The following is a 27920-nucleotide window of genomic DNA, read 5'->3' on the forward strand; positions in this document are numbered from 1 at the left end:
GTTTTGACCTCCAGAGGGCGACAAATCAGCACAGACAGAGAGCTCCATTCAAACTTTGCTGCCATCAGGAATAATTCTTCAAATATAATCATCAGTGTTTGTGCAGTTATGATATCAGGGACAATCTAGACATGTGTGACAATAGTGAACATGTCACATGACACACCTTAAACATCATGTGATCCACTCTCAGTCTGCACTTTCATTCATGACTTCAACAGGTTGAAATGAGCTTTGAACAATCGTCAGTTTAGTGCTGAGTTATTCAAACGCTGCAGGAAGAACAAAGTGATGACAGATGTTTGTGTTTGAAACAGGAAAACCAGCAGAAATAAATCACCTCTGGACAACCTGCCAGAGATGATTTGGGAGTTTCCCACGTGCACCTGAATGCAGCACTGACTGTTTCTCAAACGCTCCTGATTGTAACGGTGTCCTCAAACGCCTCTCTGACTCTTTCCTTCCTGCTCAAAGTTCCTTTTTTTTCTTGGTGTTTGTGGCTGATGCTGATCGTCTCCGTGTGAAGCTCCGTGTGAAGGTAACCCGAGCAGTGTGTAATGTTTCCTGACTAACATCAGCTGTGTGCAGCTTAGTTCCAGCACACATCTGCCGCTCCATAGTTCACGGTAACGGACTCACAGCTGGACCAACGAGGCCGACCGTTGAACTGTTGCCGATAGCCTGTCTGTAAAAGATGTCTTCATGCTTGTAGTTATTAAAAAAAAGACTCCACATTGAGTCGGTTTGAATGTTTTCAGTGATGATGTGTAGAAAAATAACAATGATGACTTTTTAAAGCTGTGTGGACAGGGTGGAGTTCAACATGTGGGGCAGGGTGGAGGTGCACAGGTTTATTTCTGGACTCCTGATGGTTTCTATAGCGGCTTTGCACATGACGTCATGCTGTTAGGGTCGTGATCACGTTCACAGAGAGTCTATTGTTACTGTCGCAGGTACAAAGAAATTAAAAGCAGAAAGAGAATCTTTTTTTCATCTCTTTCCTGTTTCTGATAGAAGACGAGGAACAAAAACATGATAATTAACAGATACAGCAATCAGATAAACAGTATAAAAGTATTGTAACTATTAGGACTAAAAGTATTTGGATTTTTAAAGGTCAAACAATATGTGATGATTAAAAATCTTTACATTTTTATTTTCCTTTTTTCTTTCTATTCTTGTTTTATTTTATTTTATTTACATCTTCATCTGCCTCCAGCACCACCTTCAGCTTCTCTCTTCCATCTGAAACTCTTCCTCCTCACTGAAGTTAGGCTTCTAATGTGACAAATCCTACATGAATATACTTAATTCATCTCGATATTGCCTCAATTAGTCAGCAGATCGAATAACTGTGGTTTTCAGGGGTTTTTTGTACCTACTCCACTGGGGTTGCAAGGTGATCCAAGCAGGTACTAAAATGTGGCGTTGCCAGGCTGTATGTCACTGACTGATTCACTGTCACCACAAGATGTGTCATGAGACGGTCTCCTTCAAACAAAGCAAACTCACCATGTGAAAGAAACAGACGGGCAGAAAGCAGCACTGTGGTCAAATGAAGAGGTGCAGACCTTTTTGTGCACAGTGGCTGAAGAACAAATTCAGATGAAGCAGAATGAAGTGATCCGCATTGCAAAGGTTGGCTGCTAAAGGGACCAATGCACAGTAACCAGTGGCTTTAAAAACGTTAAAAACTGAAAAGTGATTACCGGGCCATCAAGGACCACAATGGCTGACGTGGGTCCAACAGACAGGACAGGAAGTGGTTTAATCAAACGGACGTCATTTATGGGCGCTGACCAGCGAGCACCTGGAGTGAGAGAGGCCTCGACTCACGGCACTGCTGGAGAACATGGTGACGTTTGTGAATGCTTCGTGTGTTTAATCGTAATTGTTCACTTTGAACAAGCCATGTTTCAATAACACTGTTGTCTCTTTGCAGATACAACGCTAGCTAGTTCTCTGTTTATGCTAACTCCATCCTCAGCTAGTTTTTGTGCTTACTGAGAGAACAACATAAAGTTCAAGCCACAGCTGAAGAACTACGCTTTCCTCCAATTTAATGTCATTTGTGTCCTTTTGCTGTGAAACCTTTTCTACATGCGAGGGCTTTTCATACATCTGGATTAGCATGGACCTCCAAGCTCCCCTGTTTGTTGCAGGGGCAACCTGCAGGCAGGTCCATTCCACTGCAGGGCAACCTGCACGTGGCGAATAAAATTTGAACTTGAACTTGTGCCCCAGCTCTAGTTGGTGTAGCGGTGCAGACGCCACACAGCGATGCCCCGTCACTGGTAAGAAATGGTGATGAAATTTCATGCTACGTTGACTTTAGCAGTGATGGAGGAAGTGCACTTTTGTTTCATTTTCTTTCCTCCACTGTGTTTTTGCTCCATTTTCCCATAATTCCTCTTGCATTGCATTGACCTTCCATTCTTCCTTTCCTGTAGGCGAGAGGAAGAGGACACAATGTAAACCTGGCTGTACTAGTGTGCTTGAGGCATGGCAGCACAGGGCGTAGGGAGGAAAAGGCAAAACGGCACAGGTCGCTGCCTTCAGTTAGGCATCCCTGAGTGTGGTCGGTTACCTCGCTTCAGTAATGCGTGGCCACCGTGGCTGATGTTTCATCTCATCCATGGACTTTACCCCTTTGATGTAAAACAAAAGCAAAAGCTTTACATTTCTCTACTTTGTAGCTTTTGGTTCTAAGAGAGGTTTAGTACAGCTTCAGTGTTGCACATAGAAAATAATTTATACATGGCACATTGTAAATAGTTTGAATTTTCCAGAGCGTCATAAAGAATTTAGTGATTGTTGTTTGTGCATCATATATTTTTTTCACGAATAACCAACATTTGGCACAGATGTGCCAGGATAACTCCTTTTGAAGAAAATAAAAACAGTCTCTCCTTTGCATTAAGTCATTGCACAAAAATCTACATCTGTTTATGTGCCAGAGAAAAAATCCTTTATTGTATGTGTTTTGTTGTGTTTGTGACGTTCAGCCACACTGATGTGGTTCTACACTGTAATGGGACACCAGTCGATCTGAGTCAGGTTGATACTAATGGAAAAGGGCTTAAATGTGTCCTGGGCTCATTAACTCTTTAGCTGATTAACTTCTAGTTAGTTAGCTTAGCTAACAGTTAAAGTGTGATCACTGTGTAAGCAGTCAGCTTGGTCCTGAAATAAAGCTGCTCGCTGCCATTTCTACAGCCGTGTTTGACCTGCTGCTTTGTTGAACTACAGTAATGGAGGATTTGGAGGCTGAACTTGGCTCTGTGACACTTTTTGTAATGAACTGATAAAAACTGTCTCAGGTGGATGTTAGTCCAACACGTCAGACACGACCTCTGCAGCTCTCAGTTGATGTGCACTTGAATGCTTCGTGTTTCCTCTGCAGGTGAAGGTAGAAAGTGTGTGTGAGCTGATGTGAGTTCAGCTGCATGGATCAGTGTGAGGACAGAGAGGAGGGAGCCCCTCCCTCTAAAGCCACCCTGTGTGGGGAACATGAGAGCCAGACCAAAGCTCAGAGGTGAGATGACCATCTCTAACTGTCCATGACTCTTCTCCATGTCACAGCTCAGCACTCACATCTCTGCTCCATCATTATTCACAGGAACCCACCTGGACCTCCACCCAGCTCTGTGTCCTTACAGGGCGACCGAGTAAAAAAATTGATCAATAAATTTGAACAAAGACAGTTATCTGAGTAAGCTAATGTCACTGTTACAATGTCTCACATGTGATCAGCTTAGATGTGCTGTAATTTTATTTAACCTGTTTTTAGGCTCCATCAGAGACTCAAACCTGGACCTAAACCCAGCTGTGTGTCCTTAAAGAGTGACCAGTCTGGAAATCACTGGATTAATTTTAAAGTCCAGCCTCCGTCTGCTGCAGAGAGGTGAGCTGTTAGTAAAATGAACTCTTTGATTTAACTGCTTGATGTTGTTGGATATAAACTGCAGTGCAAACACGTCATTCCCTCAATCCCATTTAAACCGTCTCTTAAAAACAAGCCTTTGGTTTCTAAACAACTGAAAATCTACTTCAGCAAACAGGAAGTGATACTCGTGCTCATGTTTTCTTCCATCAGTCACGTGCTGTATGTTGGAGGAAGTTGGAGGACGTAACACTAACTCTGCTGCACAGATTTCACTTTGACTCATAAAACTCAAAGCTTAAAAAATGATTCAAACACTAGTTTTTATTTTTACTTAAAACTGAAGTCACTCAACATTTTTCTCCACTTTTCTGAAAATCCATCAAATAAAAATCTTCTAAAATGTAGAAAAAAAAGTTTCCTCTCTGACTTTGTGCCTTTTGGAGATCAGTTCATCTGCTGCTCACTGAACTGTTGGCAGAAATGTGTGCTGCACATGGTAAACACACGTAACTATACTGACGACTGCTTTAAGCAGGTGACCGACACTAAAAAGTTAATTGTGCCAATTAAACTTTCATAGTGATAGTGTTCATATTATTATGTTGGGTGGTTGAGCAAGCAGATTGTTGGAAATTTCAGCATGCAGTTAATTTTTATTTTATTTTCCAGAGACTGGATTCCATTCCAGTACATCCCGTTACAACCAGTACAGTTAGCTAACCAGGCGACGAAACCTCAGCACTTCAAACCCCCCACACCATCGCTTTGGCAGTTGTTGCTAGCTGTATGCTGCCGTAGCTCAGTCAAAAGTAACTCAGGGAAGGATTTCAGCATGCTCAAGTCAAAAACTGGACTTTTCTCTACCAGCTGTATCAGAATAGCGTGATCACAACACACGTCAACTTTTGCTGCTGCCTTGGCGTAGTGTACGAAGGCACAAGGAAACAAATCTGACACTCCGCAATTTGCAACATCACGCCATGCAGAACAGCATGTTAACAAGTTTAAGCAGGGAAGGCCATGAAAGTTGCACTAGCAGGAAAGAAAAATGAAAGAGATGCCATTTAAAGCTCAAACAGGAAGTGCTGTCACTGAAAGAAAAAACTTATTTGTTCAAATTGATGTTGGTAAAAACATTAATCTGGTCGCTCCAGTGAGTTAGTTCCCTCTTAGGTCCCTTTGTGTCCCTGCCTCCCCAGTTGTGTCCTCGTGTCTGTCTGGTCTCTCTGTCTCCTTGGCTGTATGCGTTCCTTGTCTTGTCTCGTTAACATGTCTGCAGTTCTGGTCCTTGTGTTTTTCCTACATGGTCCCATGTTCTTCTTTTTGCGTCATGTGCTTTTGCCTCCCAGTCTGTTGTGTGTATTGATAGGTTTGTAACTTGAACCTATTCACTGGAACGTTGAAGACAATATAATTACACAGCCAGCAAGACACGAAGTAGGCAAAGTTCTTCATGTTTCTCGTGCACGGGAGAGAACCGGTCAAACGCCGTTCCTTCGTTTGACCCCAGTCGCTCTCGTCCGCTCCCCCGTAACACTGCTCTTTTATTGAGGTTACATGAATATGCATAGGTTCATTAACATACGATGTATACATACACACAAAGCGTACCTTGCCTGTGCGTTGTGTAAGTGTGTGTGTGTGTGTGTGGGGGGGGGGGTCAGTGTGTGACCCCATAAAGACTTCCCTAAACCTGCTGGTCTGGAAGTCCAGCAGTTCATCTAAACAGAAGGCACTTAGACTAAAACAGCTATAGATACGTTTATCCTACCATAAAACAATAAGACAAGGTACGAGCTCTCCCACGCTCCCAGAGTGCTCTGGAATGCACACAAAGTTTGCAGACTATTAAGGATCAAACCTCTACCAATCTACAACTAATTATAAAACTCTAAGCATATATAAGTAGATATTTCTAAGCATAAATGACAATCAACAATACAAACCTAACATGTATCACCATAAGTTTATCCCTATTCCCAGTGTCATGTCCATGCAATTTTGTTTGAGTCTGTATCTATTACTTCCTGTTTTATTTTTGTTAGTCATCTATCTTGTGTGCGTATGTTCAGGTTTACTTCTGCTGTCTTGATATACAGATTTAGTTCACCTGTGTTACCTGGTCTGTTCCATCTCCCTGATTACCTGGTGTGTATGTAACATACTCCACTCTTAGTTTACTCTTAATTTCCTTCAGTCTGTTGTGCTCTCCTGTCTGTCTGTTAGAGTAAAGCTGGAGCAAAATGACTGAAAAACCTAAGTTGACTGCCTTATGTTTTGTTATATCTGCCAGCTAATAAAGATTTGTCTACGAAAGTTCTCAGTCATCCAGGTCACTGTAGTCTAAGGAGTGTGGAAAGAAAAGCGTCTGGACTTCTTGAAGTTTCTTCAAGACGTTTCACCTCTCATCTGAGAAGCTTCATCAGCTCTAAGAGCAGCTGGGGGGAGATCTGTGCTTTGAGTTAGTGTTTGTCTGTGGAGTAATGCATTTGGTTCACAACCCATATATGACAGTTCTAGTCAGATACCATTGTGTTCATGTTTCCCAAAAGGTTGTGTTACTTTCAACTACCTATTGTTACTAAATAGATAGATGAAAGCAACTGTGCTGTCAGGATTTGTGTTTAGATCTCCATCAGGTTCAGCAGTCAGTAAGCAAAAGTTAGCCAACCTTGTTTTGGTGGCTGGTTTCAGAAGTTGAGAAACTGCTAAGCATTCCAATGCAAAGCCTCAAAGAGTAGAAACACCAGTAGAAACACCACAGTTCCAACTACCAACCGCGAGCCAACCTACAACTTTGATGGTATTGTATGATAATGGACTTCATTTCCCTCGTGTGATCAGACAGATTGCTAAGCAAACACATATTTGCCCCAACAGTCAATCAATTCATAGATATGACTGGTAGACACATTTTATTTTCAGGTGTGCACATTTTCGGTGGGCTCTGAATTAGGGCTGCCACAAATGATTATTTTCATAGTCGACTAATCAGATCATGCGTCCACTGGACGTAAAACGTACAGCTTATTGCACCAGCAGCATCTGCTCTTATATAACTATCATTAGCTTACAGCGTGTTAAAGGTATGTGCTAACTAATAATAAAGGCAAGATGATAGTTTATTAAACTTTAATGAAAATGGCAGATTGTCTCAGTTGAGTTTAATAAACTCCCTGCTATCTAAAATAGGACAGGACACTGGAGTAAATTCTCGAGCATCTCACACTTCTGTTTAATCAGTTGTCTGCTTGACGTTTATTCAGCCGTGTGTAAACTGTAACTTTAATCTCAGCCAAACCGATTTACTCAGGAACAAATAAAACACTGAAAAATCCAAACAGTAACATGTTTAAGTTATCTAAGTGACTTATATATCATGTTTAACCTGAGTAGCGAAAGACCGCGGGGTCTAAAAATGATGTGCCGGGAGTCCGGTTTTCTCGCCAGCTCTAGTGAACCTTGAACCCCGGCTAGCTATCGAGCTGGTGGATAACAAACGTCTCCGAATACGTTGGAGCGCTTTTACAAATATGTGATGTTTTGATAAACCGAGCAGATATTTGAAGTTCGCACAGCTACGTTCTCACCTGATTAGGGATGGGTATTGATAAGATTTTAACGATTCCGATTCCATTTTCGATTCTGTTTAACGATTCGATTCCTTATCGATTCTCTTATCGATTCTTTTTTTTTTTTTTTTAAAAAGGAGAACACTAAAGTCGATTAGTTTAGAATCTGTGTTTTATATCTTCTCTTTGCCTAATGTTGAACACCTCAAAAACTGTCGGTATGTATTTTTCAAAACGCCCCTTAAACTTGAAGCAGTCAAACATATTCCTGGATGGAGTAGAGCTTGAATTAGCTCCAGAATTTAAATATCTTGGGGTCATTCTAGACCCAACATTATCCTTCAAGAGTCACATAAATAAAGTGTCCCAGGTACTTAAATTTAATAATCGAAATTTTAATCATATACGTAATAATTTAAATATGAATGTTGCAAAAACTTATTTTTACTCAATGATCATCTCTCATATGGACTATTGTTTGACGTCCTGGTCACTTGCTTGTCCAACAACACTTAAAACTATTGAAAACATTTATAAAAGAAGTTTAAAACTACTTGACAAAAAACTGACTTCCCACCACCACTGTCATGTGTTAAAAAAACATAAATTACTGAACTTCAATAACTTAGTGAAACTTAAAAGAGTTTAATATATAAAGTCTTACACTCCCTTGCTCCACCACCACTAAAGCAGTTCATTAGGCATAAAGAAAGCTCAGACAGGACCACTCGAGCTACAATCCGAGGAGACTTGTTTATACCCCACAGACGGACAGCATTTGGGCAGAACGTCCTCTCTGTCCAGGGTGGCCATCTGTGGAACAGTCTTCCTCAACCCATTAGAGAATGCTCGACATTCAATTTGTTTAAGGCAAAGGTTAAAAACTGGTTATGGACAAATCAAGTGTGTGATCATGTATAAGTTGTATAGTTTTAATGTTTTATTTGGGAACAGAATGGTGTGTATGTGTAAGTTTGGTGATGGAGTTTTTATTATGAATGAATGATGAATTTTTATGAATTATTATGTCTATTTTTATGCTTAAGGACAACAGATGGAAATTAGCCCTTGGCTATAATCTGGTATGTTTACATTCATGTAATTTTTTTTTTTACATTTATGTTCATTAACATGCACTGTCCTAAATAAATAAATAAATAAACAAGATAGAAATTTAGGAGTAACATGGCCTTACAAACCCAACAGTGAGATCTTAAGAGATCCAGCCTACGGCTCTTCAATGGGGTGTCACAGGGTCCCTAGGAAAAAAAAATGTATATGTAAAATAATAAAATAAATATTCTTCTGTAGCAATAACAAAGTTTAACATAAATTATTCTGTAGCAATTACACAAGAATATCCAGTAATGTCCTGCCTACAATTAAACATATTCACTTACCAAAGTGAAATCGGGGGCATCTGCTGTGGCAAATTGGGTGCAAGCCTTTGACCACAAACTGAGTCACTGCTGGGTGACATTCGTCTATCCTGGCCTGAAAGGAGACGCTACCGGTAGACTGCAGCGAGAACTGCCAGCATCTGAGCCAGCCAGACTCTGTCTCTCTCATCATGGTTATCTAAATGCAACGCACAGTAATAGCAGGTTTTGTAATAAGGTAAATCGCGCTAACATAATATGCAATGCTAATTGATTAGTTACCTGCAGTATTAACGGGAGAGGACGTGGAAACGCTACCGCTGCTGCTGGGTTGAGCTTCACTAGTCCGGAGCGGATCAAAAACACGACATTCGTTGAACGCAATCGCGTGTTTTTTGAGCAAATGCTTTTGCATGTTCGTAGTGTTTCCTCCCTTTGATGAAATCTCTACTTTGCAAGTATTGCACGTTGCCCTGTTGTCATCCTTTCTCATAAAGTGTAACCAAACTTTTGAGCGTTTGTGCCGCTCAGGCGCCGTGTTTCCTACTGTAAAAGACGCTACTCAACGTGATGACGTCATTCGGGGCGACTGGAATCGATAAGGGAATCGTTTTTAAAAGTGGCAAACGATTCCAAGGAATTGAAACAGTGGGAACCGGTTCTCAACAAGAACCGGTTTTCGATACCCATCCCTACACCTGATAATATGTTAAAAGTTTATTTTGTGACCCAGAAAGATTAATAAGAGTAATATTAAAACTAAGTAGCTGCCGCCATTGTTGGAAACTGGAATTGGCTGGGCAGCGCTATGAATTCTGGGATAGGTTGGGCCACGAAGGACACACCCAACCCATCCTTCAAATCTGGGGAAAAGACATTTTGTTGGCCGCATTAGGAGGAGTCTTCAAATTTGGACAGCCTTCGTTGCGTCACCGTAATGTAATGTAATCAGCCTACAAATGCAGCTTCCAAAAGATGCGGCCTCTGAATTTGGACACAGCAACGACACAGGACACTGCTTCTCCTTCTTTGGCATTTAGCGCCAGCTGGCATCCTTGTGCATGCAGTGCTGCCATCTTCTGTTTCAGTCCGTTATTACACTCTTAAATCCTACTACTTACTCCTGCATCTTTGGGATCTTACAAAGCTTCAATCAACTCGTTGACTATTAAATTAGTCGTCGACAATTTTGATAGTCGACGTAATCGTGACTAGTCCGAATTTCCCAGAGGAATCCACCCGAGGGATTAATAAAGTTTTATCTAATCTAATCTAATCTATCTAGTCGACTAATCATGGTAGCCCTACTCTGAATGTGTTGGATCCTGCAGAGTTTTTATGCCACATGCCCTTCCTGACCCAAGATCAATTTCTGTGCACCAGTGCCTACTGATGCCAAGTGTGGTTTGGTCAGGAGTTGTGTCTGTAGATTTGTGACCTTATATTTCAGTTGAGAGAATATGTCTCATCTTGTGGAGTGACTTTGCTGAAAGAAAGGTGATACCTATGCTTAGAGGAACAGACAGCCTATGGGTTCTTAAACAGATAACTTAGGGGCGATCGTGGCTCAAGAGTTGGCAGTTCGTCTTGTAATCGGAAGTTTGCCGGTTCGAGCCCCGGCTCGGACAGTCTCGGTCGTTGTGTCCTTGGGCAAGACACTTTACCCTACCGGTGATGGCCAGAGGGGCCGATGGCGCGATATGGCAGCCTCGCTTCTGTCAGTCTGCCCCAGGGCAGCCCTGATGGCTACAACTGTAGCTGCCTCCAGCAGTGTGTGAATGTGAGAGTGAATGAATAGTGGAATTGTAAAGCGCTTTGAGGGCCCCGAAAAGTGCTTTCAGCTTTCGGCTGAACCGCATGTGTAGGTAAATGGCCTGTATTTGTATAGTGCTTTTCTAGTCCCTAAGGACCCCAAAGCGCTTCACACTACATTCAGTCATTCACCCATTCACACACACATTCACACGATGGCAAGCGAGGCTGCCGGACACTGGCGCCACCGGGCCCTCTGACTACCACCAGTAGGCAAACATGGGGTTAGTATCTTGCCCAAGGATATTTGGCATGCAGCCAGGAGGCAGCCTGGGATCTAACCACCGACCTTCTGATTAGTGGCTGACCTGCTCTGCCACCTGAGCTACAGCCACCCCACAGCCGCAATAACGAAGTGTACTGAGACCTGTGAACATATGGTCAGTTCGGTCGTGCATCATTTACAGCGGTGCAGAAACCCAGGATTGGGGCACTAGAGACCCGACCACATGTTCACACTTCTTTATTGCGGCTGTTGACTTACACACGCGGTTCAGCCAAACACACATCAGCAACAACACGACCTAGTTCATTCTGTTTTAAGCTGGCGAGATGTGACTGGGCATACCACTCAGGTGCGTCTGCCTCCCCGCAGCCGTGCCGCTGACCACGCCCCGCCACAGCTCAGCAGTCAAAAAAAGGCTCACTGCAGCCACTAAGAGTCAATGGTATGAAACTTTCACTAAATTGTATATTTTTCATCTCTCTTCACAAGTTTCTGGATTTCTTTTTTTTTTTTAAAAGACTAAGACTGAACTATATTTTTCCACGTTTGGCACATTTTCACATTCTGTTTAACTTTTTGCTTTTTTGAAAAACAACCATACTAATTACCGTGTCACCATTCTGCTTAGTTCGTAAACCAGAATCATGTATTTCATCTTGTTGTTGTCATCGTGTTGTTGAGTTAAGGAGTAACTATTGTCATCTCTGATGATCAAACTGTGTTTGAGATAAAATATAATGCTTTAAATACTTTTCAACTACGAATTTCTGTTGAAAATGAACTGTTGAACATTTACAGCTGCAAGGAGTCATCTAAATCGGTCATTGTCCAAATGTCTCTTGCTTGACCTTTACTCTCTGCTTGAACTAATTCTTCATGATTCCTCCACAGAGTGCACCAGGAGAGCTCAGAGGTTCAACGTAGTCAGTCTGCCCATCAAACACAGCTGGACTCCATATTTATGGTCTGTACATGTACAACAACTTCTTTTACATCTATTCTGTTCACAGTCATCTTCATGCTGCTCTTTGTAGACCAGCGGGGTGTCAGTGTGCCCAACATGGATCTGATGTTTGGCTCCATGATTTCAGTCTGATTGGCTCATTCATAAAGTATCCTGTTCCAGATGCTGGAGGACAACATCATCACGTTTGTAAAGAACGAGCTGAAGAAGATCCAGAAGCTTCTGAGTCCAGATTACCCAGAATGCTTAGAGAGTCAAAGGGAAGAAGAAGAACAGAGGAAGAGGACCAGAGAAACTTTTGTGAAGATCACGCTGGACTTTCTGAGGAGCATGAAACAGGACGAGCTGGCTGACCGCCTGCAGAGCAGTAAGAGGATTTAAACTGCTGGATTAATGGGAAATTTACTTATGTCTTTAGAGACACGTCAACATGTGCAATCAATAAATTGAGATTCTTACTCCTCTGTTCCTTTAGGAATTCCCATTGGAGCTTTTCAACATCATCGCAAATCTTTCTTGTCAAAGAAGTTCCAGCATGTGTTTGAGGGCATCGCTAAAGCAGGAAACCCGACCCTTCTGAATCAGATCTACACAGAGCTCTACATCACAGAGGGAGGGACTGCAGAGGTCAATGATGAACATGAGGTCAGACAGATGGAAACAGCATCCAGGAAACCAGACAAACCAGAAACAACCATCAGACAAGAAGACATCTTTAAACTCCCACCTGGAAGAGATGAGCCAATCAGAACTGTGCTGACAAAGGGAGTGGCTGGCATTGGGAAAACTGTCCTAACACAGAAGTTCACCCTGGACTGGGCTGAAGGCAAAGCCAACCAGGACTTCCAGTTCATGTTTCCATTCACTTTCAGAGAGCTGAATGTGCTGAAAGAGGAAAAGTTCAGCTTGGTGGGACTTGTTCATCACTTCTTTACTGAAACCAAAGAAGCAGGAATCTGCAGCTTTGAAGACGTCCAGGTTGTGTTCATCTTTGATGGTCTGGATGAGTGTCGCCTTCCTCTGGACTTCCACAAAACTACAATCCTAACTGATGTTACAGAGTCCACCTCAGTGGATGTGCTGCTGATAAACCTCATCAGGGGGAAACTGCTTCCCTCTGCTCGCCTCTGGATAACAACACGACCTGCAGCAGCCAATCAGATCCCTCCTGGGTTTGTTGACATGGTGACAGAAGTCAGAGGGTTCACTGACCCACAGAAGGAGGAGTACTTCAGGAAGAGAATTGGAGATAAGAAGCAGTCCAGCAGGATCATCTCCCACATCAAGACTTCACGAAGCCTCCACATCATGTGCCACATCCCAGTCTTCTGCTGGATCACTGCTACAGTTCTGGAGGATGTGCTGGAAACCAGAGAGGGAGGACAGCTGCCCAAGACCCTGACTGAGATGTACATCCACTTCCTGGTGGTTCAGGCCAAAGTGAAGAAGGTCAAGTATGATGGAGGAGCTGAGACAGATCCACACTGGAGTCCAGAGAGCAGGAAGATGATTGAGTCTCTGGGAAAACTGGCTTTTGATCAGCTGCAGAAAGGAAACCTGATCTTCTATGAATCAGACCTGACAGAGTGTGGCATCGATATCAGAGCAGCCTCAGTGTACTCGGGAGTGTTCACACAGATCTTTAAAGAGGAGAGAGGACTGTACCAGGACAAGGTGTTCTGCTTCATCCATCTGAGTGTTCAGGAGTTTCTGGCTGCTCTTCATGTCCATCTGACCTTCATCAACTCTGGACTCAATCTGCTGGAAGAACAACAAACAACCTCCAAGAACTCTGACACAAGAGAATCTACAGAGAAAAACTTCTACCAAACTACTGTGAACAAGGCCTTACAGAGCCCAAATGGACATCTGGACTTGTTCCTCCGTTTCCTCCTGGGTCTTTCACTGCAGACCAATCAGACCCTCCTACGAGGCCTGCTGACACAGACAGGAAGTAGCTCACAAACCAATCAGGAAACAGTCCAGTACATTAAGGAGAAACTAAATGAGAATCTGTCTGCAGAGAAAAGCATCAATCTGTTCCACTGTCTGAATGAATTAAATGATCGTTCTCTAGTAGAGGAGATCCAGCAGTCCTTGAATTCAGGAAGTCTCTCCACAGATAAACTGTCTCCTGCTCAGTGGTCAGCTCTGGTCTTCATCTTACTGTCATCAGAAAAAAATCTGTTTGAGTTTGACCTGAATAAATACTCTGCTTCAGAGGAGGCTCTTCTGAGGCTGCTGCCAGTGGTCAAAGCCTCCAACAGAGCTCTGTAAGTAAACATGTGGTCACAGCTATTTTTTTAATTAACAGCAAACAGGTATCCACAACTAACAAAAGAAACATTACTGGGTGCTTATATCTGTAAAATCAGTAAAACTATTAAATGATCATCAGTAGTCACTTTATGCAAAGTGACTAGAAATTGTGAGTGTTTGTGAAATATTTCGAAGTGTAACCTCATCACTCAGGCTCCATTCAAGCCTCTATCTACACCACAAGCGTCTAGACTCTGGGCGGGGTCCTGCTCTAATCCCCGTCACCACTGGGAATCCATTCTGAGATGGGCCATCGGAGTCTTATCGCAAAATATCTCTATCTGAATTCTGTACATCAATACATTTTTTTCCCAAAAGGTGATTCTGTTCATCTGGATGTAGCGTTTTCAATGTGCTGTAGAAACAGTACATTTGCACACTGACCTCACATCCTAGTGAAAGAACAATGGTCTGTGAGGTCATTTCCTTGATCATTAATGTACAAATTATTATAAAGTTGCAAACTATTATAAGGCTTTTTATGAAGTTGAGGAAACCTGCAGTCAGTTGAGACTGAAGAACTTTTTTGGATGAGTGACAAAATGTTTCTCCCACTGGAAACGCTACGTCCAGATAAACAGAATCAACTTGTTGGGATTTACCTACCTGGATAATTGAGCATGCATCAAGACAATAAATCGTGTTCAGTTCCTTCTAATGGCCTCTAACTCGTTTTGCTTGTGGGTTCCTGCTGCCAGCCCCAAGAAGAATCTCCCTGCCTTTATTTTCTACAGCTTTGTCTTGTTACCCCCATTTCCATTTCCCCGATTAGTCTCGAGTTCCACTTCAATGTTTGTTATGATTTTGAATTTAGCGTGGTATTTTATTATTATGTGGACTTTATCAGTCAATAAATACCTTGCTTCTTCTTAGTTTGCCTTCTGTATCAAGCACTTTTGGTCCTATTTCACAAACTTTGTGATCCTTCAGATTGTTAGAGAATGCCATGACCAGTATGGACCCAGGAGAGAAACCATTTACACTGTGGAAAATGAGGCATCAGTGCCGACTTTATCTCACCACTTTGAGTGACCCTGATGTAAGGAGTTTGGTGATTGCTCTTTTTGCTTCTTGGAAATTATTCTCACAGAATTCTTTACTGCTCCAACCTGCCTGCCTTGTCCGGACTGGCCATCCTTCTAACCCTCAGTCGAGGTCACACCTCTATCTAAATTCCACACACCTGGGTTCGTCAATGCAAAGTCAATGAATGGTGCTAGATACCAGGATGATACCTCTTCCTTTTCCTCATGAACCGAGCCGGTCTGCTTGAACCAGCACCTTACTAGAGTCGAGTCAGCCAATTGTAATCTTGTAAGATGCTTTTATTTTTCTTGGAGTCTGTTCTTCCCATGTCTGAAATGATGACTCCAGAAATTGTGCCTCCTGTTCCTGAACTAGCTAATCTTGAGGTTGCTCTTCCTGGGCCTTAGCTAGCTACCCCATATATTTTGAGCCTCTGCCTTAGCCAAACAAACTGGAGCATATGAGTCCTTTAATGCCTGAGCTTAAATAACCAGAGAAATGTTAATACAAACTTGAGCATTTTATGGTGCCAGAGATGTGCATCCTGATCTTGATCTTAAAGGGAAGCTGGCTGAACAAAAGACTAAGGCCACTGCTGCTAACGTGCCTGCTCTGCCTTTGTGGCTGGCTACAGGTTTAACTAACGGATGGACTCTCCTTTCCAGCACTCTGGCATAGACTTTCCGGGGGGGCTGAGGAGTTTGATCCCCCTGTAGTTGGAACACACCCTCCGGTCCGCCTTCTTGAAAATGGGGACCATCAACCCGGTCCAGGGGTACTGCCCCTGAACTCCAAGCAACATTACAGAGGCGTGTCAACCAGACAGCCCTACAACATCCAGAGCCTTTAGAAATTTGGGGTAGACCTTATCCACCCCAGGAGCTATACCACCACGGAGTTGTTTAACTGCCTCAGTGACCTCGCCCCCAGAGACTGGCGGGTCATCCCCTTCGTGATCAGACAAGGAGGTCCTCGAAGTATTCCTTCCACTGCCTGACTATTTTCTCAGTCGACGTCAGCTGCGCTCCAATCGCACTATACACAGTGCAGTGCACCTCTCCAGAGTCCCCTGACGGTTTGCCAGAATCTCTTCAAGGCAGTCTGAAAGTCTTTTTCTTTTTTCTTTTTTTTGGCCTCTCCGAAGTCCACCATTTGGTTCGGGGGTTACAACCACGACAGGCACCAACCAGCTTGCGGCTGCAGCTCAATGCAGGATAGGATAGGATGGTGGTGATAGGATTACAAATTTGATCATCAACGTGTGGCCGAGAGCGTCCTGGTGCAATGTGCACTGGACACTCTTATGTTCGAAGATGGTGTTCATCATGGCCAAACTGTGGTTTGCACAGAAGTCCAACAACAAAACACAACCAGTGTTCAGATCCGGGAGGTTATTACTTCCAGTCACGCCCCTCCAAGTCTCACTGTCGTTGCCCACATGAGCATTGAAGTCTCCCTTTGTGACAACAGAGTCCCCAGGAGGAGCACCCTGCAGTACCCTACTCAGAAACTCCAAGAAGGCTGGGTACTCTGAACCGCCACTTGGCGCATAAGAAGGTCAGGACCCGTCCCCCAAATCGTAGGCGCAGGGAATAAATTCTCTCGTCCACTTGGAGCGGGGGCCCTGGTGGACCGATCCCCTAATCATGAACCAGAAATGATTTTTCTTAGTATGTTTAAAGTTTGTTTTCAACTTCTAATCAGCAGGTGAAGGAGGTGTTGTTTACAAAGAAAAAATGCTGCTTTTCAGGATACTTCATTCAATTTTCAAGGAGGAGCTTCATAAAACTAGCCAGTCAAAGTTAGGGTTGGGTCTTCTCCACACTGCACTTCATAAAGTGCTTTACAAACCTGGACATTATGACTAACAGGTGGATCTTCTAGTTTAAGTGCAGCTGGCCGGACACTATAGAACCACTTATAGCTAAAGAGACAGACAGTGAAAGAGGACAGTATATTCTTAGTTTGTAAACATCAAGCTCAGTGTTGCAGCCAAAGACAGAAAACAAATGATGCCCTTAACATCCTAGGACCTGGCATCCACATATGTGGAAATCACATTTTGGGTTTTCTAGACCAAAATACTAAATTGTGCTCTACAAGGGCCTGATATCCACTTACGTGGACATTATACTGCCACTGTTTTATCAAAATTTAAAACGAATGTCCTCATATGTGGATCTCGTTTTTCTCAGGAACAAAAGTCAAGTAAAAAAAAAATCTGGTAATTCTTTGGTTTTGCATATATCAGGTCTCAATCAGCCCAAATAGCAAAGTGAAATTATAAATGCACGCCATGAAAGAGTTCGGGTCTTAGGAGGTTAAAGTGATTTTTAGTTTTAATGTCCCCTTTCTCTGAGTTATTCATTCTCTCACTAACCAGCTAACATTAACTAACGTACGTCTATTAGCTGCAACCAACCTAACACATGACTTCATGTCTTTTACTGACACAAGATAAACATGTTTTTAAAACTTAAATCCAACTTCACGGACAGTGTTAAATCTGTCTGTTTTTTAGACTCCATGATGTAAATTTGCTAGGAAAAGAAGCTAAAGAAGCTTGTTTCCAACAGGGGTCATTCCATCTGATTTATTTTTTCTTTATAATTTTAAGATTAAAAATATATATATAAAAAAAGTTACAGTCCAAAGCTGTGATATGATGATTGAAATCAGAAGTGATTTCATTATGATTTTTCAGACTTAGTCTCTGTAACCTGTCAGAGAGAAGCTGTGAAGCTCTTTCCTCAGTTCTCAGCTGTGAGTCATCTAGTCTGAGAGAGCTGGACCTGAGTAACAGCATCCTGCAGGAATCAGAAGTGAAGCTTCTGTCTGATGGACTGAGGAGTCCACATTGTAAACTGGAAACTCTCAGGTCAGATCATCTGAGATATATATATGTGTGTGTGTGTGTGTGTGTGTGTGTGTGTGTGTGTGTGTGTGTGTATATGTGTATGTGTGTATATGTGTATGTGTATGTGTGTATATGTGTATATGTATATGTGTATATATATATGTATATGTATATATATGTGTGTGTATGTATGTATATATCAATGTTTTTTCTTTTTCCTCTCAGATTGACTGGGTGTAACCTCTCAGAGGGAAGCTGTGAAGCTTTGTCCACAATTCTCAGCCTTCAGTCCTCTAGTGTGGGAGAGCTAGACCTGAGTAACTCCAACTTACAGGATTCAGGAGTGAAGTTTCTTTCTGATGGACTGAAGAGTCCAAATTGTAAACTGAATTCTCTTAGGTCAGGTTACGTGGTAATCCGTTTTTCATCAACTGACATCATTCACAAATTAAAAATTTCAGCCTCATCCATTTATTCTATCTTATTAAGGAATTAAGGGTTTCTGGGAAAGAAAACGGATTAAATATTGCTAAAGGCAATAACAGTTCATTACACCTGACAAATATATTTGTTTCATTGCTGTTTTTCAGACTGAATCACTGTAACCTCTCAGAGAGAAATTGTGAACCTCTGTCATTAGTTCTCAGCTCTCAGTCCTCCAGTCTGAGAGAGCTGGACCTGAGTAACTCTGACCTGCAGGACTCAGGACTGAAGCTTCTGTCTGTTGGAGTAAAGAGTCCAAACTGCAGACTGGAAACTCTCAGGTCAGGTTTCAAACATTTTCACTGGTGATCATATGCTATCTTTATTATATTGTTGCATAAAGATGTGTATAAAACTGCCAACTGACCTTTCATTTACCTTTTGGGTGGATTTTTAGGATCTGATGATTTTTCATTGTCACAATTAGGGATGCTCAATTAATCGAATTTTAATCTCGATTACGATCTGGGCTTTCAACAATCATTAAAAATGACTGAGCTGATTATTAGCCCCTCCCTCGTGCTTTACTCTCATGCTGCTCCGTGTGGCAAACCGAGCGCACCTCTCTGCATTTCGAACACGTGTCACAACTATTAAGAGCAGCGGTCCCCAACCTTTTTTTTTTTTTTTTTTTTTTTTTAAATGACATCAGAAACAGCAGTATGCGACATTACGTGATGGCAGAGCTTCAGTTCATCCTTTGTCATTTTTTTTTTTTTTTTTTTTTTTTTTTTTTTAATAAATAGGACAGGGGGAATGAATGAGAGAGAGAGGGGGAGAGAAAGAAAGAAAACCAAAGGGGAGAAGAGACGGTGAGAAGGGGGGGGAAGAGAGACAAAAAAAAAAAAAAAAAAACTCCTGGGTCACCTGTATGGAGAAAAAAAAACAAACAAACAAACAAACAAACAGAGGAGACAGCAAACAACAAAGAGCAACATAATAATAGAGAAAACAAAGCACCATCACAATAAACTAGCTAGTCATAGATATCAGTATTTACTAAGTAATAAACAATATTGTGCAGCACGCAAGATAGACAGCGCACAGTGTGCTTTGAGGCAGCAGCCAAGAAAGCTTTAGTCCGCGTCTGTGAATACCCATGTGTGCATACCTGTGTGGATCAGCATGCTTGCATTCCAAAGGTTTCTCCATGTAATGATCTGCTAGGGAGTGTGGGGAGCCACAGCCCCGTCCTCCAGGGTGTGAAGCGGGTATGGAGGAGATCAAAACTCCAGACATCCAGAGGCCCCCAGAACACAAGAGACCATGGAAGACCAACAGAGGGGCAGCCGCGCCACTGTTCCAGTAAGAGCTGAGGAGAGTCCCAGATGAGGGCTCGCCCAGCAGCCGCGGAGCAGAAGCCAGGGGGGGTTGCAGTGACGCGCCCGTGAGCTCCGCCGGCCCCCAGCTGCGCCTGAGTGACCGAGCCCTAGGCCGAGAGGCCGGGGGCACCCCACCTCCAAAGGGGGCCCGAGCGAGCCCCAGGCCCCAGGCCCCGACAAGCGGCCGCCAAGGAGTGAGCCGGTGTGTACCCGGACGCCCACCCCCAGACACAAAGAACCACCAACACACCGACACCTGAGGGAGTCCGCCACCGGCAGGGGAAGTGGTGGTGGGTGGAGATAGGCCTCCAAACCTTGGAGGGCCTGAGGTGTCCCCAGAGAGGTGGCGTCTGATACCCAACCTGACATATAGACACAGACATACAGGCACACACAGACACAAACATCCATTCCCACCCTCATGCTCTCATATGCACTCACTCCACACTCAACCAACGTGGAGACAGACATAAAGAGACGCTGTACACACAATCACACTCCCCAAGCGTACTCTACAATCCGGGTCTAGGCACCCTTGCCCCTGGAGGGGGGAATTGCACCCAGACCCAAACCGAGCGCACCTCTCTGCATTTCGAACACGTGTCACAACTATTAAGAGCAGCGGTCCCCAACCTTTTTTGCGCCACGGACCGGTTTGTGCCCGACAATATTTTCATGGACCAGCCTTTAAGGTGTCGCGGATAAATACAACAAAATAAAACCAGTACCAGTACCGAAAAAAAGAAGATTTGTTCATAACACACGTGAAAAGACCCAGGAAAACCGAGTAAACGATAAAAACTATAACAAAATAACGCTGAAAACCGATAAAAACCCTGAAAACTATACATTTCACACCTGAGCCTCAACTCTCGCGGCCCGGTACCAAACGACTCACGGACCGGTACCGGTCTGAGGCCCGGGGGTTGGGGACCGCTGATTAAGAGGACCCGAGGGAAGCTCGGAAAGCTAAGCAGAAGTTATTTGGAGAGGAGAGTGACTGCTGTTGGTTGACAAGAGAGGTAAAAAAAACTTCAGTGGTGTGGAAACATTATGGGTTTAAGTATATTTTGTGTTCATATTACATATGAACACAAAATATATGTTTATAAAGACAATGTCCAAATTATATGTTTAGGTGTGTATTATTTTCATTAATGTGCAGTGAAAGGTTTAATAATACCGCAGCTCCACATTTAGATATAATAGTTCAGGAAACTAGAAATGCCACTCTCACTAAAATTCTATTAGAATGATTCAGGTTTGTGAGAATTTTGAAAGAAAGGATAATCTCATTAATTAAGTGTTTCCTTCCCTCTATCGCCAAAGCACTTGTTAATATGTTTATTGGCGACTGTCAAACCTTTGAGTCACCGAGCAGCTGAATAGGTGAATAATGTTAACATGCTCTCGTTAAAATGTAAGTCAAAGTTCCTCTTTAAAACTCCATTATGTGTTATCAAAATCCTTAAAGTTCATCGAAAAACAACAGCGATCAAAACATTCCAGGCTTGAGCGATCAGCAAAAGTCGACTTTGCCCATCACCCACTCATTCAAAAAAAATTCCCCCGGGAGGCGAACAGGTGCTATAGTAATCACTACTACTATTACCAACACCACGTGACCCAAAGCTACGCCTATCCACAACATTCAGGCCCCTAATTATTACATCCTTACAGTAATAATTACACATCCGACATACACGACATACACTACATCACATCAGAGACACCCAGTGAGACAACATAACATACTCAAAAGTCCACCAAAGTAATTTTCTTTTAGACAGCTTTTAGACATCATCTTTCTGGAACAGACCAGGTGGTAATCACGGGTTGGACTTGAGGAGGAGGAGGTGGTTTGGCGTTAAGGTTTCCAAATCATTTGGATTGGTGGATTCCAGCATAATGGGTCTGCCTGGAAGTCCATCTTGAACTGCTGGAATGGGTGTAAATGGATAGATGTTATTGTATCTGACAAACAGAAAATCATTGTTCACAGATGGATTGTTGTTTGTGTGTCTGCAGTGTGTCAGGCTGTCTGATCACAGAGGAAGGCTGTACGTCTCTGGCCTCAGCTCTGAGCTCCAACCCTTCTCATCTGAGAGAGCTGGACCTGTGCTACAATCATCCAGGAGACTCAGGAATGAAGCTGCTGTCGGCTGGACTGAAGGATCCACGTTGGAGACTGAACACTCTCAGGTATGGAGAGAATATCTGGTAGAGGAGGAAGAGCTGGAGACATTTCCTCTGTCCTTCACTCACTTCCTGTTTGTTTCATGCAGATGTGGCATGAACAATTATGCGTGAGGTCTCCAGGGAGAACTTCCCCAGGAACAATCTGTAGATATCTCAGTATTTTTAACAGTGCAGATTGGATTTCTTTCTTTCTTTTAATTGTATACACAGACCACAGACATATTTATCCTAGATTAAAACATCCACCAGAAGAAGGAAGAGGAAAGGAAATGAAAAAAATATTAGCCTACCTTTGTCAAAAGAAAAAATAAGACCTTATAAAATTATTATTTTATAATCATGGCTGTGGTAGAAGCTGACAACTACAGGGAGATGTTTTTGGTACATTTAAAGTAAAGCAGATGTGCACAAATGTTTTTAAGTATTTCAGTGCTTTTCATAGACAAATGTCACAATGTGCTTTGAAAAGCAAACACACTATAAAGTAATGGAACAGAAAACAATGGAAGAAATACATTTAGAGACGATGTAACAAACTTGTTATCATAAGATGGTTTATGTGTATTTATGTTCAGTTTTTAACCACTTTTGAATTCTTTATTTTGTCTTTTAACTTACAGTTACTTTTCACAATGAATTCACAATGTAAATCGAATTGACTATCAAACTAAAAAGCATGTCACACAGCTTGAGTGTCTGTTTGCTGTTCATTGTATACACTCTCTGCTGCTGTGTTTGTTCTGTGTGTGGATGCTGCACTGACTCAAATTTCAGAAGTCATGTACAGTCGTGGCCAAAAGTTTTGAAAATGACATAAATATTAGTTTTCACAAAGTTTGCTGCTTCAGTGTTTTTAGATCTTTGTGACAGTTGTTTCTGTGATGTATCAAAGTACATAGGCTTTTATTGACAATTACATAAAGTTTATACAAAGAGTGTGTATTTGCAGTGCCGGTGATTCTATTTCAAGACCTCTGTCAATCAGCTTCTGGCCCAAGTCCTGACTGATGGCTCCCCATTCTTTCATAATAAATGTTTGGAGTTTGTCAGAATTAGTTGGGTTTTGTTTGTCCACCTGCTTCTTGAGGACTGACTACAAGTTTTCAATTGGATTAAGCTCTGGGGAGTTTCCTGGCCATGGATCCAAATGTCAATGTTTTGTTCCTGAAGCCACTTAGTTATGACTTTGGCCTTATAGCATGGTGCCCCATCATGCTGGACAAGGCATTGTTTGTCACCAAACTGTTCGTGTATGGTTAGAAGAATTTGTGTCGGTGGATGTTTTGGTACTATTCTTTATTCATGGCTGTGTTTTTCAGCAAAATTGTAAGTGAGACCACTCACTGAAAAGCAGCTCCACCCATGAACGTTCTCAGGATGCTTTGCTGTTCACGTGAGACAGGACTGATGGTAGTGCTCACCTTTTCTTCTCTGGACAATCCTTTTTCCCAGATGCCCCAAACCATCAGAGAAAATGACTTTACCCCTCAGCAGTCCACTCGCTGTACTTTTTTGCAGAACATCAGTCTGTCCCTCATACTTTTGGGGGCGAGGGGAGAAGTGGTTTCTTTGCTGCTGTTCCTGATACCAGGCCATCCTCCAAAAGTCTTCACCTCACTGTGGATGCAGTGTTAACCATGATTAACCACAATGATTTCAAACCTCACCCAGTAGCGGTTTTAGATACGGGCGACACGGGCGGTTGCCCGGGGCGGCATCGTGGTGGGGGGCGGCATCACGGGCATCGGCAAAAAAAAAAAAATGCTCATACTCATGCTGCCCTGACGTCATGCCAGCGCACATCGGGAATGGCATAGGCAGCGATTGGTTTTCTATCGCCCATTTGCTGGGAGTAAGGGCGCCCTCCGTTTGCGAGGTGCGCCTGCTGCTTGCGGCACAGGGAGGAGAGGGCGGGGCGGTGGGGGATTCTCTGACCAGCTGGAGCAGCATCTAATAACCAACTAACAAAATAAAAATAAATAAAAACAAACCAACAAACACGAAAACACCAGACATCATGATACAGACTTGTATTTTGCACCGATGTTTTTTTCGAAATTCTATACGCGAAAAGTGAGCACGAGAGCCCTCGGTGCGCCTGCGCGCTGCTGAAGTCAAAGTAAACTTTATTGTCATCTCTGCTACAGACAGTCCAGCATATAGAGAGACGAGACGACGAGGCTCCAGTTACAGCAGTGCAAGTAAACAAACAATATATATAAGAAGAGTAAGAAAATAAATCTACACTTTAGGACTCGGGGGTAAAGGATCAATAACGATTTAAAATTTACAGTTTGATGATTTAAAGTCTCACACAACCCGTTGAAAGGGGCGGGGCCTGCTGCTTCCAAATAGAGCACATTTCATTCATAATGTTTTAAATCCAAGCCCATTGTGTATTCATGATTTGAATCCTGGGTTGTCTTAAATCTCAGAAATACACCTTAGACAAAGTGAATCTGTGAACTAAGGTGTAGGTTTATTAGGTTATGTTGTGGTGATCCTCGGGTTGGGGGATGGGTGTTCATACTGGAGTGCAAAATTAAAACCAATGGAAGATGGACAAGAAAAGTTCAAAGCCATCAGGTCCTCAGTTTAGAAAAAAGAGAAAAGAGGAGGAGAAATGAGCAAAAGATGCAGGTAAGCAGATGTGTCACTGGATAATGGCAGGTCATCCTGAAACAATCAGAATCAGAATACTTTATTAATCCCTAAGGAAATAATGTGGGTTACAGTTGCTCCAAGAAGAAATGATAAAAAATAGCAACCGTAACAGACTAAACTCCAAACAACACATTATGTTACAGATTTTAATATTAATTAGTCATTGTCAATTGTTGATTTGTCCTGTTCTCGTTGTATGACGAATTATGATGGCTGTTTGGTAGCCGTTTGCATACTATGCATAGTCTCTCTCTCTTCATATGTGTGTGTGTTTTTCTCTGGTGAAATTCAGTATGGTTCCGACAACAGTTTTATGTTAATGTACAATCCTTAATATGTTTTGTGTGTGTGTGTGTGTGTGTGTGTGTGTGTGTGTGTGTGTGTGTGTGTGTGTGTGTGTGTGTGTGTGTGTTGTTGGGGGGTGCGCCAAAGGGAGTGTTCGCCCAGGGCACCAAACAGGCTAGGACCGCCACTGACCTCACCCACATTTTAACAATTCCATTGCGCTATTCTAACTTGATCAGCATAACATAATGATCTCCAGCCTTGTGCTCGTCAACATTCTCACCTGTGTTAATAAGAGGATCTCAGCAGGTCCTATTATGGCAGTGATGGAAAGCAGTGAAATTGTGGTTTTTTTTCTAGGGGGGGGTTAGTTTACATGGCGAAGAGGGACTTTGAAATTCATCTGATCACTCTTTCTCACTCTCAAAACTTTTGTACACCACTGAACAGTAACCACACTGACACAAAGAGATGGAAAACAGCTGGCAGCAAAGGCAGAGAGGTGTCTTTTCCAGCTAAGCAGAAGAGGAATATAAAGATAATGAAGGTCACAGTTTGAATCAGTCACATTTCAGTCAATACAGTGGTGCACTGACAGATCCAGGATCAGTCCAAATCATCAGCAGTGTATTTGTGAAAATGTTGGACTGTTCCTTTATCAGTGTCTATCAGTCTGTGTATGAGAGCCATGTAATGTCCATGTGTGCATGCTGACTGTGCTGCTCTGACCCCCCTCCTCCTTTCAGGGTGGAGCCTGCTGGAGAACAATGGTTGACACCAGGTCTGAGGAAGTGTAAGTGTGTTTTTAAAGGGATTCATGAAAACAAAGCAGCACACATTCACATCTCTGATGTCAGGAGTCATCAAAGTGTCAATCAATGAACAGATGATGGATCAATAACTACAGCTGGATTGTGTTTGTTCTCTCCATCAGATTCCTGTCAACTCACAATCGACACAAACACAGTGAACACAAAGCTCCAACTGTCTGACAACAACAGGAAGGTGACACATGTGGAGGAGGTTCAGTCGTATCCTGATCATCCAGACAGATTTGATATTTATCATCAGCTGCTGTGCACAAATGGTCTGACTGGTCGCTGTTACTGGGAGGTCGAGTGGAGAGGATGTGTTCATATATCAGTGAGTTACAGAAGAATCAGAAGGAAAGGAAACAGTAAAGACTGCGTGTTCGGATGGAATCCTCAGTCCTGGACTCTGAGCTGCTCTGATGATGGTCCTCAGTCTCTCAGGCACAATAACAGAACAACATTTATCTCCTCCTCCTCCTCCTCTGTCTCTAACAGAGCAGCAGTGTATGTGGACTGTCCTGCTGGAACTCTGTCCTTCTACAGAGTCTCCTCTGACACTCTGATCCACCTCCACACCTTCAACACCACATTCACTCAAACTCTTTATCCTGGGTTTTGGTTCTATCCTGGTTCCTCAGTGTCCCTGTGCTGAGTGGAGTGTAAAGAGTGTCGTCCTGTTAGAGAAACACTCTGACTGTTGGATAGATAGTTCAGTCTGTACATGTCTGTCTCTTTCACGCAGAAACACGTTTTCAGATTCATGGATTCAATCAGTGGAGTCATTACTCAAATGTCCATGATGCCAATGATGCATGTGGAACTGAATGTGTAGGCCAAGGAGGGACACAACTGTTTGTGACCTCTGGATTCTCCAGAGGTCAACAGAGGGAATTGTAGAATAAGGAGGGGATGTTTTTCTCATTATCATTTAATATTTTAATATGCCATTATTAGTTCATTAGAAGTATATAACCAGCTTTGCATTAAGCATAAATTGAAGTTTTTGATCTTACATTATTCTTTGCATTACAGTGATGGTGATAACTTTAGTTTGATCTTTTCTTACAGGTACCAGAATAATAACATGATTTTCATTGCAGATGTAACCATGATTATTCCATACACATTGCAGTTTGTTGCTTATTCTAGAGTTGTGCTCAAGGTAATTAAAGGTTAAAAGCTACAGCCAGCGCGAGTCTGGCTGATCTATGGAGGGCAAAGGCTTTGAGCTTGGAGGCCGCACGCGCTTACACAGCATTTATAAGATGTTATTCTTGATGATTTTGTGCTTAGTCATGTTTTAATATGTTTTAAGTAGAAGTAGCTGATCCAGCAATATTCATTTAATATTATATACTTGATTTAGAGCAATACACACTGATGGTCTTAATAAATGAAAGAGTCCTTGTAGCTGCCATGTTGTGTCTTAGCAGGGTACAGACGGTTCCAGGAGAAGGGGGGCAGTCAGCGTCTGCCCTCGGGAAGGAGACAATGTTATTCTTTGTGTTAAATAAAATTGTCAACATTGATTGTATTACACCTGTCACTACGCATGAGGGGGCGTTCTAATACCCTGATTTCATAAAACTATGGAGATGTGTTTTTTGAGATGAGATCTGAGACTGTCTGCATACAGTGTCCATCTCCCACGTGTGTGATCATTAAATCATCGTTTGACTCAACCCGACCGGACCAGTGTTGTTATTGTGGGTTTTTCCTCTGGTGTCCATCCCCAATATTTTTGAACCATAACACTACGTGATCGCTAGCGACACAGCTATGTTAGCATAACATAAACAGTGAAGCTGGAGGACGAACACTAACACTTTTCCACCTATAAAAGTTAACATTAAGGTTCCTGATAGTTAAAGACAAATGCAATCGCATGGCAGGATGCTGTAAACGGACCAAACTTCAGTCAGGAGAACAACTGAGATAATCCATCCACAATACGAGGTTAGTCATTAATATACTGCAACAACATGGGAATAGAGCAGCTGCAGAGAATTCAACATTAATGAATCAATGGTACAGAAGTGGAGGAAGCAAGAAGAATGAGTTTAATAAAGTTTGATTTATCTGACTGCTTTGTTTCGCTTAATGTGCCTTATAAT

At 42.6% G+C, this 27920-nt stretch overlaps 1 protein-coding gene across 2 annotated transcripts; it reads left to right on the plus strand.

The window, feature by feature from the left end:
* Nucleotides 1-227: 227 nt before the first annotated feature.
* On the plus strand, nt 228-27493 carry LOC146668890 (NLR family CARD domain-containing protein 3-like). Of its 2 annotated transcripts, XM_085408169.1 has the most exons (12): nt 230-3535; nt 3620-3712; nt 3791-3904; nt 11767-11839; nt 12002-12206; nt 12315-14112; nt 17889-18062; nt 18267-18440; nt 18632-18805; nt 21875-22048; nt 25741-25787; nt 25929-27493. In XM_085408169.1, exons 1-12 carry the CDS (start codon nt 3447-3449, stop codon nt 26456-26458), a joined length of 3645 nt encoding a protein of 1214 aa, XP_085264295.1. In that variant the 5' UTR covers nt 230-3446; the 3' UTR covers nt 26459-27493. The 2 variants fall into 2 exon arrangements, with proteins under 2 accessions (XP_085264296.1, XP_085264295.1); XM_085408170.1 differs by lacking the exons at nt 25741-25787; nt 25929-27493 and adding an exon at nt 22132-25724 and having other exon boundaries at nt 228-3535.
* The last annotated feature ends 427 nt before the right edge of the window (nt 27494-27920 follow it).

This window comes from Rhamphochromis longiceps, linkage group LG6, assembly GCF_057381845.1.
Source record: "Rhamphochromis longiceps isolate RC_006_pf linkage group LG6, R_longiceps_female_GT1.1, whole genome shotgun sequence".
Classification (NCBI taxonomy): Eukaryota; Metazoa; Chordata; class Actinopteri; order Cichliformes; family Cichlidae; genus Rhamphochromis; species Rhamphochromis longiceps.